Source organism: Carcharodon carcharias, chromosome 2, assembly GCF_017639515.1.
Source record: "Carcharodon carcharias isolate sCarCar2 chromosome 2, sCarCar2.pri, whole genome shotgun sequence".
NCBI lineage: Eukaryota > Metazoa > Chordata > Chondrichthyes > Lamniformes > Lamnidae > Carcharodon > Carcharodon carcharias.
In genome coordinates, this window is record NC_054468.1 from 127,732,984 (window position 1) to 127,749,103 (window position 16,120).

General features: G+C 44.5%; 1 protein-coding gene across 1 annotated transcript in view; it reads right to left on the reverse strand.

Annotated features, from left to right (window-relative positions):
- The window catches only part of ccdc170 (coiled-coil domain containing 170), a 79,630-nt gene that overhangs the window by 43,479 nt on the left and 20,031 nt on the right, over positions 1-16,120 (reverse strand). The window contains exons 5-8 of the mRNA XM_041206659.1: positions 15,398-15,654; positions 15,266-15,335; positions 14,581-14,627; positions 2,940-3,084 (exon numbers count right to left, since the gene is read on the reverse strand). Of these exons, the coding sequence (XP_041062593.1) occupies positions 2,940-3,084; positions 14,581-14,627; positions 15,266-15,335; positions 15,398-15,654 (519 nt within the window). The remainder of the gene's footprint in view (positions 1-2,939; positions 3,085-14,580; positions 14,628-15,265; positions 15,336-15,397; positions 15,655-16,120) is intronic.

Genomic DNA, 16,120 nt, shown 5'->3' on the forward strand with positions numbered 1-16,120 from the left:
GTCACTGGCAACTAAGGCCAGCATTTGTTGACCATCCCTAATTGCCCTTGAACTAAGTGGCTTGCTAGGCCATTTTAGAGGGCTATTAAGAGTCAACCACATTGCTGTGTGTCTAGAGCCAAATGTAAACCAGACCAGGTAAGAATGGCAGATTTCCTTTCCATAAAGGACATTAGTGAACCAGATGGGTTTTTACACTTGAGTTTATTGATGATACCATTACTGAGACTAGCTTTATATTCCAGGTTTATTAATTGAATTTAAATTCCACCAGCTGTCACATCCCCAGAGCAATCGTCTGGGCCTCTGGTTACCGGTCATGACATGTGGTAAGTGTAGAATAGATTGGGAGGGACAGGTGACCTTTGGACCTATGGTTCCCAAAGCTCTCCACCACTGGTCTTTTATTTGCCTCCTGTTTCAGTCAGTTGTAGATTAATTGATAGAGGCTGATTGCCAGAATTAGTGAACAACACCACAGACATTATATTGTGCAACTATCAAGATGGTGGAAGGCAAGCTAAATGGACTTTTTGGTCTTTTTTGTCCATTATTCTTATGATCTGGGTTGAGCTACCTCTTTCTTGCTAGTGGTGTAACAGGCTTGGTGCAAGGCTCACAAATGCTTAATGGCTGGTTTGGCAAGATACCAGAGGATGATTGGAATACACTGACCCACAGAAAAGCATAACTATCGGACAGGAAAGAAAAATTGGCATGATGAAATGCATTTTGAAACAAAAGGATAATTAGTCATTTGGTGGTACAGAACTTGAGTATTGCTGATAAGAGACTTGTCTAACCTTTTCATTTTGCACTTGTCAGGACACTCACAAGAATACCAATATAAGGGGAAAAACAACAATTTTACTGTATGTAAAGAAAGTGATGATTGGCAAATGGAATTGCCATGGAGAATGCACCACTGATGGTGACTGATAGTTAACTGTCAAGCATTATTTGAAATTTAAACCAGGTAGCTTGACCCTGATTGAAGGCATTGCCCTGAGGAATGAATCAGCGAATGGCTGTCACTTATTTTGTTTAGCAGAAACAAGCGCAATGTGTACATGTTCTTTCTGTCTGCAAAGAACAGGGCCCTGAGTATTAATACATGTAGCTTCCAGTACATGCAAATGCACCACACTGCAAGCCTGACTGACAATCCTAAATTAGTTGGCAGGGTCATTCTTAGCACACTGAAGATTGCTTAGCAAATGTTACCCAATCGCGGGTTCACATCTAATGTTGGACACTGTTGGTGGGATTTTCGGCACTGCCCACCACCGCGATCTTCCGGTCCCACTGCAAGTCAATGGACTTCAGGCTGGGGCATCACCTTGCCCACGGCGGGTCCCGCCCACGACAGGGCCGGAAAATCCCGGCCTGTGTTTTGAGTTTTCCAAACATAGGCTGGTTGGGTATGGTCTGTACCCTGCCCATTGCGAACAGCAGCTGGGACTTGCTGTTTGATGCAATCCACCAGTCTCTGGGATGTACGGCCTACATACCTGGCATCACACTGGCACTGAAATTCATATCATTTATGTGATAGGCAGAACACCTTTTTGGTTTGGCGGCAGCATCCTGTTAGTGGCGAATACTACTCATGTTGCTCCTGCATAGTAGCAGCATGAAACAGCTAGCTTCACCTGTTGCTCAAATATTGACATACCTTGCCCTTCCAAGGTAATCTGAGGTAAACTGAGCACTTTTCAGGGCTGAAAGAGATGGCCTTAGGACTGTTCACGAGTTTGTGTGATACACAGCATGAAATGTTCTGATCAAGGTAGCCATTATCCTGCAGGATGCCTTTGATGTGCCCTATTTCAGCATCAAGCTTGCATGGTGAGCAAATGGCTCGGGCCCCATTTACAAGGTTGTCGATAAGACTAATCTTATAGTGTGTAGAACTGTAATAATCCCAATGCCTGTATTGACCAGTGAAGATAGGTTTGCAGTAGACCATGGTAGAGAATCCCCTGGCAGAGGAAGGAGAGTTCATTTGACTGCTTTGGTGAATTTGGCTCTATCAGTTCTAGTTCAGTTGGAAATTTGGCTCTATTTGCTTCCCTCCTCCCTCCTCCTTTAAGATAGTCCTTAAAATCTAAAAGCTCATTATAGTTACCTGCCTTTTTTTTCAAATTCATTTACTGCCCATCCCTAATTGCCCTTGTTCAGAAGGTATTTAAGAGTCAACCACATTGGTGAGAATCTGGAGTCACATGTAGGACAGCAGATTTCCTTCTCTAAAGGGCATTAGTGAACCAGGCAAGTTTTTACAATTGACAACGGTTTCTTGGACTTTTAATTCCAGATTTTTTAAAAATTAAACTCAAATTCCACCATCTGCCGTGGTGGGATTCAAACCCGGGTCCCCAGAGCATTACCCTAGGTCTCTGGATTACTAGTCCAGTGACAATACCACTACTCCCCTACTATGTAAAGTGTCAGCTCTGGTTCAGTTGGCAGCACACTCAACTCTGAGTCAGAGGGTTGTGGGTTCAAGTTCTCCTGCGGGACTCGAGCACATAAAGGCTGATGCTTAATGAGACATTAAACTGAGGCCCCATCTGCTTGCTCGAATGGATATCAAAGGTCCCACAGCGCTATTTTAGAGAAGGGAGTTAGCCCCAGTGCCTTGGCCAATATTTATCCCTCAGTCAACATCACTAAAACAGATCATTTGGTCATTATCAAATTGCTATTTGTGAGAGTTTGCTGAGCACAAATTGACTGCCACATTCCTGCAGTGACCATACTTCAAAAGCATTTCATGGAGTGTAAATCACTTTGAACCATCCAGTAGACCTGAAAAGTGCTATATAAATGCAAGTCTTTCTTTCTTCAGTTAGCTTCCTGGAGAGGATGCTCGTGAGGTAGTCTGATTAGCTATTACCTGGGTTATTGGTCCCTTGCATTGAGCATGATGTAGATACCTGTGACACCAGTAAATCCAGGTGATGTTCTGCTCCTCTAGAACCTACGTTCATGGCACGGGTAAGCTTCTCCAAAAATTCATCATGTTCTTTCATTCTTCTCATGTCTTCCCGCTTGGCCTCTTCCCATTCTGTTAAATATTTCCTGACAAGTAAACATTAAGAAATAACAGGACTTTGAGCATGTTAATGCTTTCAGATCAAGTCTTTGGTGACTTAAGTTTCATGTATAAATACATAATGCTAATGTCAACTGATAATTTGACTGAACGTGACAAAATGATTATGTATCATCTACATCTAGGTCTCATATATACGCACACATCTTTTTTTCTTTTTGTAATAGGTATCTATGATATCTGTAGAACTAATGGCTCTTATGGTAAATCAGAGAATATCGTCACATATCTTACTGTCTGCTACTCTTGTCTTGGTTTTTCACTCTTTGTCGCTCTCCTCCTGGCTCAGTTATTCTCTTCAGCTTCTTTCCCCTTAACTCTTCTCTATTTTTTTCTGGCACTTTCTGCTTCCCTCTTTAATATTTTTCTCTTGTTCCTTCCAGGTGGAAAGTAGTGGGTGTCGTAGCATAGAAAGGCTGCATTTTCCAGTTGTGAATTCTGGGGATAATCCAGCCCTCAGTATCTCTATTCTCATCCTCGTACCATCAAACGTTTCCCCTAATTTTTAATACATCCCCTAATCCTTCGTTTAACGACTACCCTTTCACTTCCTATCAGTCCCATTGATTACCGACTCATTCACATTGCTTTCTCCACTTCCTCCCCTTTCAACCACCTCCTCAAACCCAGTATCCTCCCATCCTATTGCTGTACTGTCATTCATCTTGCATTTATCTATCTATGCCCGCACATTATTCCCACTTATTTCCCAAAATGTCAGTAGTCACTTCATCCTATTCCTCACCCCTCCTATCAGTTTCCATGAAAATTCAATTTATCTGCTTTGTTAAAAATAAATCAAATTAGGATGAGGAAAGATGCTGGGTATGTCTGTCTCTTTCACAGGTGTGAGTTATTAGAATGTTTACACTCCTTATGTGTTAGCAAAGCACAGCTGACAAAATCAGAGGCTTTCAGTTTTCTTCCCATTTATATTGTGCTTTCTATGAAAATGGAACTAAAAGTAAGATGAGGAAAGGCACTGTTGCTCTCCCTCTCGCTCTGATTTCGAGGGTGTTAAATTGGACAGCTCCCATGCACAATTACTCTGTATCTGTACAATGTGATGCAGACAGCATGCCAACCTTGTACTACCTGCCCATCACCATGATTGTAGCAAGCAGCCAGTGGTAGCTGTGATGTTGCAGCTGTACAAATCAGCAGAGGGCCGAAATTGTATTTAACGATTTTAACATTAAAGCGTCCTTGATGAGTTAAAGCTAGTCTGCACCTCTTAAAGGGGAATTGCATTGTAGCTGGAGGAGGTGCTGGTCATGTCACTCTGGCATGGAAAAAGACTGAATAATGACACACATGGAAGACAGTGGATCCCAAGGTTTTCAGATGCTGCACTGGAGGCCTTGGTGGCGGGGGTGGAAAGGAGCAGAGATGTCCTGTGTCCATGGGGGGGCCAGAAGGCTCTCCAGGCAAACTCTAGAAAGGCAGTGGGACCAGTTAGCTGTGTTGGTCAATGCCAGGAATCAAGCCTTGAGGAATCTGGATGCTGTGCCACATGATTGGCCAAGGTCAGTGAATTCATCTTCAAATGCCATATCTCACCAAATGTACCACTGACCTCGGACACTGCTCAATGAAGCACACCCCCATCGCTTATCTATCATTTTTAGCAAACATGCATAGCTACACTTCATCTGTACACACTCAGCATGCTGCGAGTCTCACAGCCACATCTCACAGCTTGCACACTGTGCCAGTTCTTCAACCATGGCAACCACATCCGCCAAACAGATTGCACCAAGCGCACTAACTCTCTCTCTTGCAGGGCAAGGTGGCGCACAACTGCCAGCAACAGGAGCTAACTGTTGAGGGACAGGCATGGCTGCAAGTCCTTTTCCACATGGTGCTCGCCACCACTGGGGCAGTCATTGCTGAGATCACGGCCAGCAGCCAGACTGAGGCCACAGAAAATGATAGTATCCTAATACTTAATCTTCCTTCTCAAACCCACTTTCTCCTCGTGCCATAATCTTTTCAAGTTTACAAGCTGTAGATGGTGGAAGCATGCATTTCTTACTTGCCCCGTCCCCTCATCACAACCATACCTTTGTGCCTTTCTCCTTTCAGAAACGCAAGAATTGCTACCTGGCCAGGCAGTGGTAGGAAGGCAACAAGACAGTGATGATGAAGAAACACTGTCACCTCAGATACCAACACCGTACATAACTTAGAGGATAGCATAGAGGCAGGATCTGCACATAAGAAATAGGAGCAGGAGAAGGCCATTCAGCCCCTCAAGCCTGCCCCGCCATTCAATAAGGTCATGGCTGATCTTCCCAGGCCTCAACTCCTCTTTCGTGCCAGCTCTTCATAGCCTTCAACTTCCTGATATTTCAAAAAGCTATCTACCTCCTCTTTAAATACTTTCAGTGATCTAGCCTCCACAACTCTCTGGGGTAGAGAATGCCAGACATTCACTACCCTCTGAGAGAAGAAATTGCTTTGTATCTTAGTTTTAAATGAGTGTCCCCTTATTCTGTAACTATGTCCCTTAGTTTGACATTCCCCCACTAGTGAAAACATCTTCTCAACATATAACCTGTCAATACCCATCAGAATCTTGTATGTTTCAATAAGATCACCCCTCATTCTTCTAAACTCTAATGAATAAAGGCCTAACCTGTTTAGCCATTCTTGATAAGTCAACCCCTTCATCCCAGGAATCAGCCGAGTGAACCTCTTTTGAGCTGCCTTCAATGCCAGTATATCCTTTCTTAAATATGGGGACCAAAACTGTACACAATACTCCAGGTGCAGCCTCACCAACACCCTATACAGTTGTAACAAGACTTCCCTATTTTTAAACTCCAACCTCCTAGCAATACAGACCAAAATTCCATTTGCCTTCTTAATTACTTGCTGCACCTGCATGCTAACCTTTTGTGTTTCATGCACAAGAACACCCAGATCCCTCTGTGCTGCACTTTTTTGGAGTTTCTCTCCATTTAAATAATATTCTGCCTTTTGATTCTTCATACCAAAATGCATAACCTCACACTTCACTACATTAAACGCCATCTGCCATGTTTTTGCCCATTCGCTCAACCTATCTATATCTCCTTGCAGATTCCTCATTTCCTCATCACAACATGCCCTCCCACCTTTTTTTGTATCGTCAGCAAATTTGGATACATTACACTCTGCCCTCTCCTCCAAGTCATAATATAGATAATAAATAATTGAGGCTCTAGGACTGATCCTTGTGGCACTCCACTAGTTACATCTTTTGGGCCTGAAAAAGACCCATTAATCCCAACTCTCTGTCTTCAGTGTGTTAACCAATCCTCAATCTATGCCAATGCGTTAGCCCCAATACCATGAGCTCCTATCTAATGCAATAACCTTTTATGTGGCACCTTATCAAATGCCTTCAGGAAATCCAAATACACTACATCTACCGGTTCCCCTTTGTCAACTCTGCTTGTTATATTCTCAAAAAACTCTAGCAAATTTGTCAAATATGATTTCCCTTTCACAAAACCATGTTGACTTTGTTTGATTGTGTTAAGCTTTTCTAAATGTCCTGCCATTTCTTCCTTAATAATGGACTCTAGCATTTTCCCAATGACAGATGTTAGGCTGACTGGCCTATAGTTTCCTGCTTTTTGTCTCCCTCCCTTCTTGAATAGGGATATCACATTAGCGGTTTTCTAATCCTCTGGGATTCTCCTGGAATCTGGTGTGCTCAGGAATATTATGACCAATGCCTCCGCTATCTCTGCAGCCACTTCCTTTAAAACCCTTGGATGCAGGCCATCAGGTCCTGGCAACTTGTCTGCCTTTAGTCCCATTAGTTTGTCAAATACTTTGTCCCTTGTGATAGAGACTATTACAAGATCTTTCCTCCCATTAGATCCTTGCTTATCTGATATCTTTGGGATGTTTATAGTGTTCTCCACCATGAAGACCAATGCAAAATATTGGTTTAAATTATCTTCCATTTCCCTGTTCCCCATTATCAATTCTCCAGTCACATCCTCCAAAGGTCCCACACTCACTTTAGTCACTCTCTTTCTTTTTATATACCCATGGAAGCTCTTGCCGTTTGTTTTTATATTTCTTGCCAGTTTACTTTCATGATCAATTTTCTCCCTCTTTATTAGCTTTTTAGTCATCTGTTGCTGGTTCCTAAAAAATTCCCAATCCCCTGGCCTACCACTAGTTTTCGTCGCTTTGTATGCCTTATTTTTTGATTGGATACTCTCCTTGACCACCTTTGTAAACCATGAATGGTTCATCCTTCTCATCAAGTCCTTCTTTTTGACCGGGATAAATTTTTGCTAAGCATTATGAAATATCTGCTTAACTGTCTGCCTCTGCTCATCCACTGATCTTCCCCTTGGTCTATTTTCCCAGCCCACTTTAGACAACTCTTTCTTCATGCCTCTGTAATTGCCCTTATTTAAGTTGAGGACACTGGTTTGAGACCTGAGTTGTTCGCTCTAAAACTGAATTTGAAATTCTACCATGTTGTGATCGCTATCCCCTAGAGGATCCTTAACTATGATACCTCTTCTTAATCTCACCTCATTATACATTACTAGATCTAAAATAGCCTGTTCCCGGGTAGGTTCTGCAATGTATTGCTCAAAGAAACAATCCCTGATGCACTCTACAAATTCATCTTCCATGTTACCCCTGCCAATCTGATTTGTCCAGTCAATATGCAGATTAAAATCGTCCAAGACAATTACAGCGCCCTTCTTACATGCCTCCACTATTTCCTGATTTATACATTGTCCTACAGTGAGGCAACTCTTCAGCGGCCTACAGATGACTCCCGCCTGTGACTTCTTCCCCTTGTTATTCCTTATTTCCACCCAAATTGATTTTACATTATGATCTATTGCACCTGCATCACTACTCACCATTGTACTGATACCTTCGTTTATTAACAAAGATTCCCCACCTTCTTTTCCTTTTTTGCCTATTTTTGTGGAATGTCGAATACCCTTGAATTTTGAGTTCCTAGTCTTGGTCACCTTGCAACCACGTCTCTGTAATAGCTATCAAGCCATATTCATTTATTTCTATTTGAGCCGACAACTCATCTTTCTTATTACAAATGCTGCTTGCATTCAGATAAAGAGCCTTAAGCTTTAATTTTTTACCATTATTACTCATTCTGATTTTAATGTCTGTTGCACTTTTCTGCTTATATTTTCTGCCCCTTCCTGTCACACACTTTGCTTATTGTTTGCCTCTTCACTACCCAGCACCTCTGCTCTCTCATTTCTTTATGATTTTTTAAAATTCCCTTCAATTTAACCCTCCCCCCACTAATTAGTTTCAAGTCCTATCTACAACCCTGTTTATACAATTTGCCAGGACACTGGTCCCAGCATGGTTCAAATGAAGCCTGTCCCAACAGAACAGCTCTTTCCTTCCCCTGGTGCCAGTGCCCCATGAATCGGAACCCATTGCTCCCACACCAATCTTTGAGCCATGCATTTATCTCTCTAATCTTATTTACCCTGCCCCAATTTGCACGTGGCTCAGGGAGTAATCCAGAGATTATTACATTTGTGGTTCTGGTTTTAATTTAGCCCCCAGCTGCTCGTAGTCCCTCATCAGAACTTCTTTCCTAGTCCTACCTATGTCATTGGTACCTATGCCAACCAGAACAACTGGACCCTTCCCCTCCCACTCCAAGTTCCTCTCCAGCCCAGAAGAGATGTTCTTAACCTTGGCACCAGGTAGGCAACACAGCCTTCGGGACTCTCTGTCTTTGCCGCAGGGAACAGTATCTATTCCCTTAACTATGCTATCCCCTATTACTAATACATTTCTCTTTTCTCCCCCAACTTGAATGGTGCTGTGGTCAGTTGGCTCATCCTCCCTGCAGTGTGTGCCCTCGTCCACACTGGGAGCAAGAACCTCATACCTTTTGGGCAAGGGCGCTGGCTGAGGCTCCTCCAAAGCTAAATTCTGGATCCTCATACCTGCCTCAGTTGCAGTCACACCTCCTGTTCCTGACCACGGTCCAAATTTGATGTTTGATGTGTCCAGGTAACTCTCCCCCTCCCTGATGTGTTGCAGTGTCCACAGCTCAGACTCCAGCTCATCAACTCTGAGCCGAAGTTCCTCGAACAGCCAACACTTGCTGCAGATGTGGTCATCATGGATCACACTGGCATCTGCCATCTCCCACATACTACAGCTGCAACACATCGCCTGCCCAGCCATCTCTATTCTAATTAATTTATTAATTTGGATGTTAAATATTTTATAAGTGAATTTCTTAACTGTACTCTTCAGCTGTAATAACGTTTCCTGATTTAAACCACTTGGCCAATCAAAAGCAACACGGAAGAAGTACCCACCAATCACCAAACTGTTTCCCTTTGACATCACACTTCAGCTCTGATAGATAGAAACAGGTTGAAGGGGCTCTCTGCTGCTGGTTTTTAACCTCCTGCCGATGCTGCCCTTCTCACACAGGTCTGCTGTCTGTGTCCTGGGTCTCCATCTCTGCCGCCAGTTTTGATCTCCCCACGCTAATGTTGCCCTTCTCACGCAGGTCTGCTCTCCATTTGCTCACGTAGTGAGATAATGGGCGCCACTGGCCAATGAAGTAGGAGGAAGAGTTGTGCAAGTGCCAGCTTGCCAAGGGGCAAGATTGCACACTTGTTCTGCTGCAGAGGAATCAGATAAGGACGCCGGTGGGGCAGGCTACAGAAAAAGGCTGAAGGTTATGCTCAATGAAATTGCACAGAGCTTGAATCCCATCCTTTGGCTACCAATTCCATGCTGTGGAACTTGTGGACCCAATCATGGTGCAGTATCTGATGGCCAATGTCTCAGTTTCCGTTGCAACATAACCCGAAGCTACACAACACCTCAGTGCTGCAGTGAAATCTCAGACTGCTGCCATGAAAGGCCAGCTTGCTGTCCCACAAGCTCAGACAGCTGCCATCATGCTGTGGATTACAATGTTCAAAAGTCTTGCAGTGTCGCAGCAGTCCAGCAATCTGTCCTCCAAGAGATGACTAGGATCACTGAATTGCCGCCTGTGGGAGTGGCAGTGGCTCCATGGAGTATGAAACTGCTGTCCCCTCTCAGGATAACAGCATGCTTCCACCCATCCATGGGGAACGTTTGAGGACTCTGGGTCCATACTCAATGGAGTTTAGAATGATGAGGGGGGATCTGATTGAAACTTACAGAATACTGAAAGGCCTGAATAGATTGGACGTGGGGAAGATGTTTCCATTAGTAGGAGAGAGTAGGACCCGAGGGCACAGCCTCAGAGTAAAGGGAAAACCTCTTAGAACAGAGATGAGAAGAAATTTCTTTAGCCAGAGAGTGATGAATCTATGGAATTCATTGCCACAGAAGGCTGTGGAGGCCAGGTCATTAAGTGTATTTAAGACCGAGATAGATAGGCTCTTGATTGGTATGGGGATCAAAGGTTACGGGGAGAAGGCGGGAGAATGGGGTTGAGAAACTTATCAGCCATGATTGAATGGCAGAGCAGACTCAATGGGCCGAATGTCCTAATTTCTGCTCCTATGTCTTATGGTCTTATGTTCCCTGCCACTCCTCCAGTGCCCTTGCTGTTGCCTGTCAGCCAGCGAGCCATCCCTAATTGCCCTTAGGAAGGTGGTGGTGAGCTGCCTTCTTGAACCACTGCAGTCCATGTGGTGTAGGTACGCCTGCAGTGCTGTTAGGGGGGAGTTCCAAGATTTTCACCCAGCGACAGTGAAGGAATGGTAATATATTTCCAAGTCAGGGTGGTGAATGGCTTGGAGGGCAACTTCCAGGTGGTGGCGTTCCAATGTGTCTGCTGCCCTTCTCCTTCTAGATGGTAGTGGTTGTGGGTTTGGAAGGTGCTGCCTAAGGAGGCTTGATGAGTTCCTGCAATGTATCTTGTAGATGGTACACACTGTTGCCACTGAGCTTCGGTGGTAGAGGGAGTGAATGTTTGCGGATGGGGTGCCAATCAAGTGGGCTGCTTTGTCCTGGATGATGTCAAGCTTCTTGTTGGAGCTGCACATCCAGCAAGTGAGGAGTATTCCATCACACTCCTGACTTGTGCCTTGTAGATGGTGGGCAGGCATTGGGGAGTCAGGAGGTGAGTTCCTCGCCACAGGATTTCTAGCCTCTGCCCTGCGCTTGTAGCCACAGTATTAGTGTGGCTGGTCCAGTTCAATTTCTGGTGAATGGTAACCCCCAGGATGTTGATAGTGGGGGATTGAAGGAAAATTAGTTGACCACATATTAGTTGACCACATTTAATTTCTGAATTTCATTGGAACATTTATTTATGTGGTCTTTTATTGTGGCCAAGCAGATACTGTGCTGGTCAGTAATAGAGGAAAGTCAAGTTGTGGGATTGTTCATGAATGGGGAATTGATGTTGCCTTTATTGATATTGCAGTCGGATGAGTTGTTCAGTGACACCCCACTAGAATGGGGCTACCTGTGCTACCTCCTCCCTTTCTCTTCTCCTTCTTCCTTTTCCTCCAGCTCTTCAACTGCTTGCTGTATAGTTGTAGGTAAAGGTTGTCCCTCCAGGATGGTGAGGTTGTGCAGCATGCAGCAGACCACTATGAATCTTGACATCTGCTCTGCTGAGTACTGCAATGCTCCTCCAGAGTGGCTCAAGCAATGCAAGTGTTGTTTCAGCATGCCAATGGTCCGGTTGATCATATTCCATATGGCAGTATTGCCCTTGGTTGGATGCTGCCCACTTGTGCGTGAGTTACTCGCTGGAGTCATGAGCCATAACATCAGCGGACAGTCCTTGTCACTTTTGCTTTGCCATGGTGGCTCTAATGCAGCTGGCACAGCAGACTGCAGCAGAATGAAGGCATTATGACTACGACCATGATACCAGGCATTGACCTACATGATTCACTGCCAATGATCACACGCCAGCTGGACGTTAAGGGAATGAGGTTACAGTGTACCACAGACTTGACTCGCACTGTCCACCAAATGATGGGTCCAGTCAAAATAGCACCTCACAGCTTGGGGAAGCCTGCAATACTCACACAGCCTCAGGCTCGCTCCACCTGCTGCTCTTTGACAAGAGGGAATGAAATGTCATCAGCTCTCTTTGAATAGAGAGCCTCAGTAACCTTCCTTACACAACAGTGGATAACAAACTGCGAGATGTTGTAAACATCTCCAGCTCCAATCTGCAAGGAGTCCAATGCAAAGATGTTCGTTGTCACGATCACCGTAACAGCTACTAGCAATGCCACCCTTGTCCTGCTCTCTGAGGTGGCAGTTATGGCTGCAACAGGTGACCAATTTCACTGAGGACATCCTTAATGAAATGTGAACACCACACACTGTTTCTCATTGAGATTTGGGTAGATGATTTGCTCCCTGGACAGTCTGGACAGATATGGCCTCCTGCTGAGAGCCCTCCTCCCCTGGCCTCCATCCCACTCTAGCAGCTTATCCTCCTCTGCACGACCTAGGTTCATTCTCCATGTCATGCTGTATTCCAAAAGGAATGCCTAGTATTGCATCCATGTCTAGGAGCAACTGGTTTGTTCAAAAGCCTTGAAGTCAGGAGAAAGTCATTCAACACAGGCTTACCACAAAGAGCAGGGCAAATCCAACCTGGCCAATTACCAGCCCACGAGTCTACTCTCAAATCATCAGCAAAGTGATGGAAAGTTTCATCAACAGTGCAGTCAAGCAGCACTTAGTCATCAAAAACGTAATCACTGATACTCAGTTTAGGTTCTGCATAGACCACTCACCTCCAGACCTCACTGCAGCCTTCATCCAAACATGGACCAAAGAGCTGAATTCTAGCAGTGAGGTGAGAGTGATTGACCTTGACATCAAGGCAGCATTTAACCAAGTGTGGCATCAAGGAGCCCCAGCAAAACTTGAAGTCAATGGGAATCAAAGGGGAAACTCTCCGCTGATTGAAGTCATTTCTAGCACAAAGGAAGATGGTTGTGGTGTTGGAGGTCAATCATCTCAGTTCCAGGATATCACTGCAGGAGTTCCTCAGGGTAGTGTCCTAGGCCCAACTATCTTCAGCCCCTTCATCAATGACCTTCCCTTCATCATAACATCAGAAGTGGAGATGTTTGCTGATGATTGCGTTCTTTAGTTCCATTTGAAACTCCTTGGATTATGAAGGAGACAGTGGCATAGTGGTATTATCAATGGACGAGTGTTCCAGAGACCCAGGGTAATGCTCTGGGGACCTGGGTTTGAATCCCACCATGGTAGATGGTAAAATTTGAATCTAATAAAAATCTGGAATTAAAAGTCTGATGATGGCCATGAAACCATTGTCGATTGTCGTAAAAACACATCTGGTTCACTAATCCCCTTTAGGGAAGAAAATCTGCTGTCCTTACCTGATCTGGCCTACATGTGACTCCAGACCCACCAACAAAGTGGTTGACTCTTAAATGCCCTTTGAACAAGGGCAATTGGGGATGGGTAATAAATACTGGCCTAGCCAGCAATGCCAACATCCCATGAACGAATAAAAAAAGGACAACATTCAGGCAAGTAAGATTTGCACCATACAAATGCCAGGTAGTGACCATCTCCAACAAGAGTGTCTAAGTACCTCACCTTGACATTCAATGGCATTACCGTTGTCACATCCTGCATTTTCAACATCCTGGGGTGGAAGTGGGGGGGTGGAAGGGGATGGGGGCGCTGACCAGGAACTTAACTGGCCCAGCCACATAAATACTGGAGATACAAGAAGAGGTCAGAAGCTGAGAATTCGGTGACGAGTGAGTCACCAAAGCCTGTCCACCATCTATAAGCACAAGTCCACTTGCCTGGATGAGTGCAGCTCCAACAACACTGAAGGAACTCAACACCACTCAGGATAAAACAGCCTGCTTGATTGGCACTTCATCCGTCACCTTAAACATTCAATACTTCCACCACTGGTGCACAGTGGCTGCAGTGTGTACCATCTATAAGATGCACCATAGCAAATTGCCAAGGCTTCTTCGACAGCGCCTTCAAATCCACAACCTCTACCGCCTAGAATACGTGCACCAGAAACATGGGAACACCACCAAGTCGCACACCATTTTGGAACTATATCACCATTCCTCCACTATTGCTGGGTCAATATCTTGGAACTCCCACCTAACAGCACTGTGGGTGCCCCTACGCCATGGACTGCAGCGGTTCAAGGCGGCAGTTTGATTTTTCCTTTATTCTTTCATGGGGTGTGGATGTTGCTGGCAAGGGCAGAATTTATTGCTCATCCCTCTCTGCCCTTAAACTGAGTGGTTTGCAAGGCCATTTAAGAGGGCAGTTAAGAGTCAACAAGAGTCTGGAGTCACATGTAGGCCAAACCAGGTAGGGATGGAAGATTTCCTTCCCTAAGGGACATTAGTGATTTTACAACAATTGATCATAGTTGGCATGGTCACTATTACTGAGTCAAAAACAAAAAAACTGCGGATGCTGGAAATCCAAAACAAAAACAGAATTACCTGGAAAAACTCAGCACGTCTGGCAGCATCGGCGGAGAAGAAAAGAGTTGACGTTTCGAGTCCTCATGACCCTTCGACAAATCATGCCAGAGGTGCGCACATGCCATTTCATTTTGTCATTTTAGACGCCCAAAAGCAATATGCAGCACCCAAAAAAACAGGCACTAAGGATTGGAATTCTGTGCCGGAAGATTTTTCTAAAATATAAAGATCACAAAAGATAAAACGGTATTTTATTTTCCGCTCACTTCAATTTTGAAAAAACCCAAAGCTAAATTCTCTGTTCCACCCTTCCATCAGGCAAGGCTCCACACTGTCAACAGAGGCTCAGAAAATATAACTGATTGTGACAGGCAGTGGGAAAATAGGTGTGGTTTCATTGCATATAGAGATGATGACAGTTGTCGTGTCTGTCTGAAATCCAGTAGGTGCCAGGAGACATATTGGTGAATGTATTATTTGTAGTTCTAACAACAGGGCTTCCCATAGAGATTTTGGGTTTGCAAGCTCTGAGACAGCAATGGTTGCCATGGAGCTCAGGCTAAATGCTCACGGCTTTGAGGCCCCTTTAAGTCTTAAACTTCACACCCCCCCCCCCCCCCCCCCCCACCACCACCACCACCACCACCACCACCACCACCACCACCACCACCACCACCACCATCCACTAAGGGGTTAAAAGTGCCCCATCCTCCCCACAGTCACACGAAGTATGAAACATTAAAAGGGAGTCACAAAGTTTGGGTAGCGCTGATCTAAAAGAATAACACCGAAGATATAAACTGAATGAGCGTTTTTAGCTAAGGGAGAGGCTTACCTAAGTTTGCTCTCTAATTCTGTATTCCTCTGTTGGAGTTCCCTGCTCTCATTTTGTAAGACCTCCAAAGTTACTTCTGCTTCGGTCTTTGAAGTAAGAAGTGTTCCAGACTTCTCCTCAGATTCCAGAATCCTTTCTCTCAAGCAACCGATGAGCGATTGCTGCCTTGTGTTGTCCACCTTGTAGCTTTCAACTTCTGCCTTTAGCTCCTGGATATAGCCTTCCCGAGATGCAAGTCTCATACAAATATCTGTAAGCTATGAGGAGAATTTGTCAGCACTGTTTCACATTTGCATAGGATGAAAAATAGTTAATGACCTTATCTGTTGACAATGTTACTGAATGTCAAGTTAACAGTTGCCATCTTATTTCAGCCAAGATCAAGTTTAAATCAGTTCGGTCTCTGCAATCCATTAATGTACATTTAGAAAATCAAGTAAAATTAATCTTGCCAGTCATGCCTTCCTGATTATTACCCACCAGTGCAGCAGTGTAGCTTTGCACAGCTTAAGGAACGAACATTTCTTGAGCCTTTCACAACCTCAGAACTTTCCAAAGCACTTCACAACCAAGGAAGTATTTTTGAAATGTAGTTATTATTGTAATGTAAGAAAGCAGCAGCTAATTTGCACACAGCAAACTCCATAAGCAGCAATGTGATAATGGCTAGATCATATGCTTTAATGATGTTGGTGTTGCGATAAATATTGACCAGGACACCAG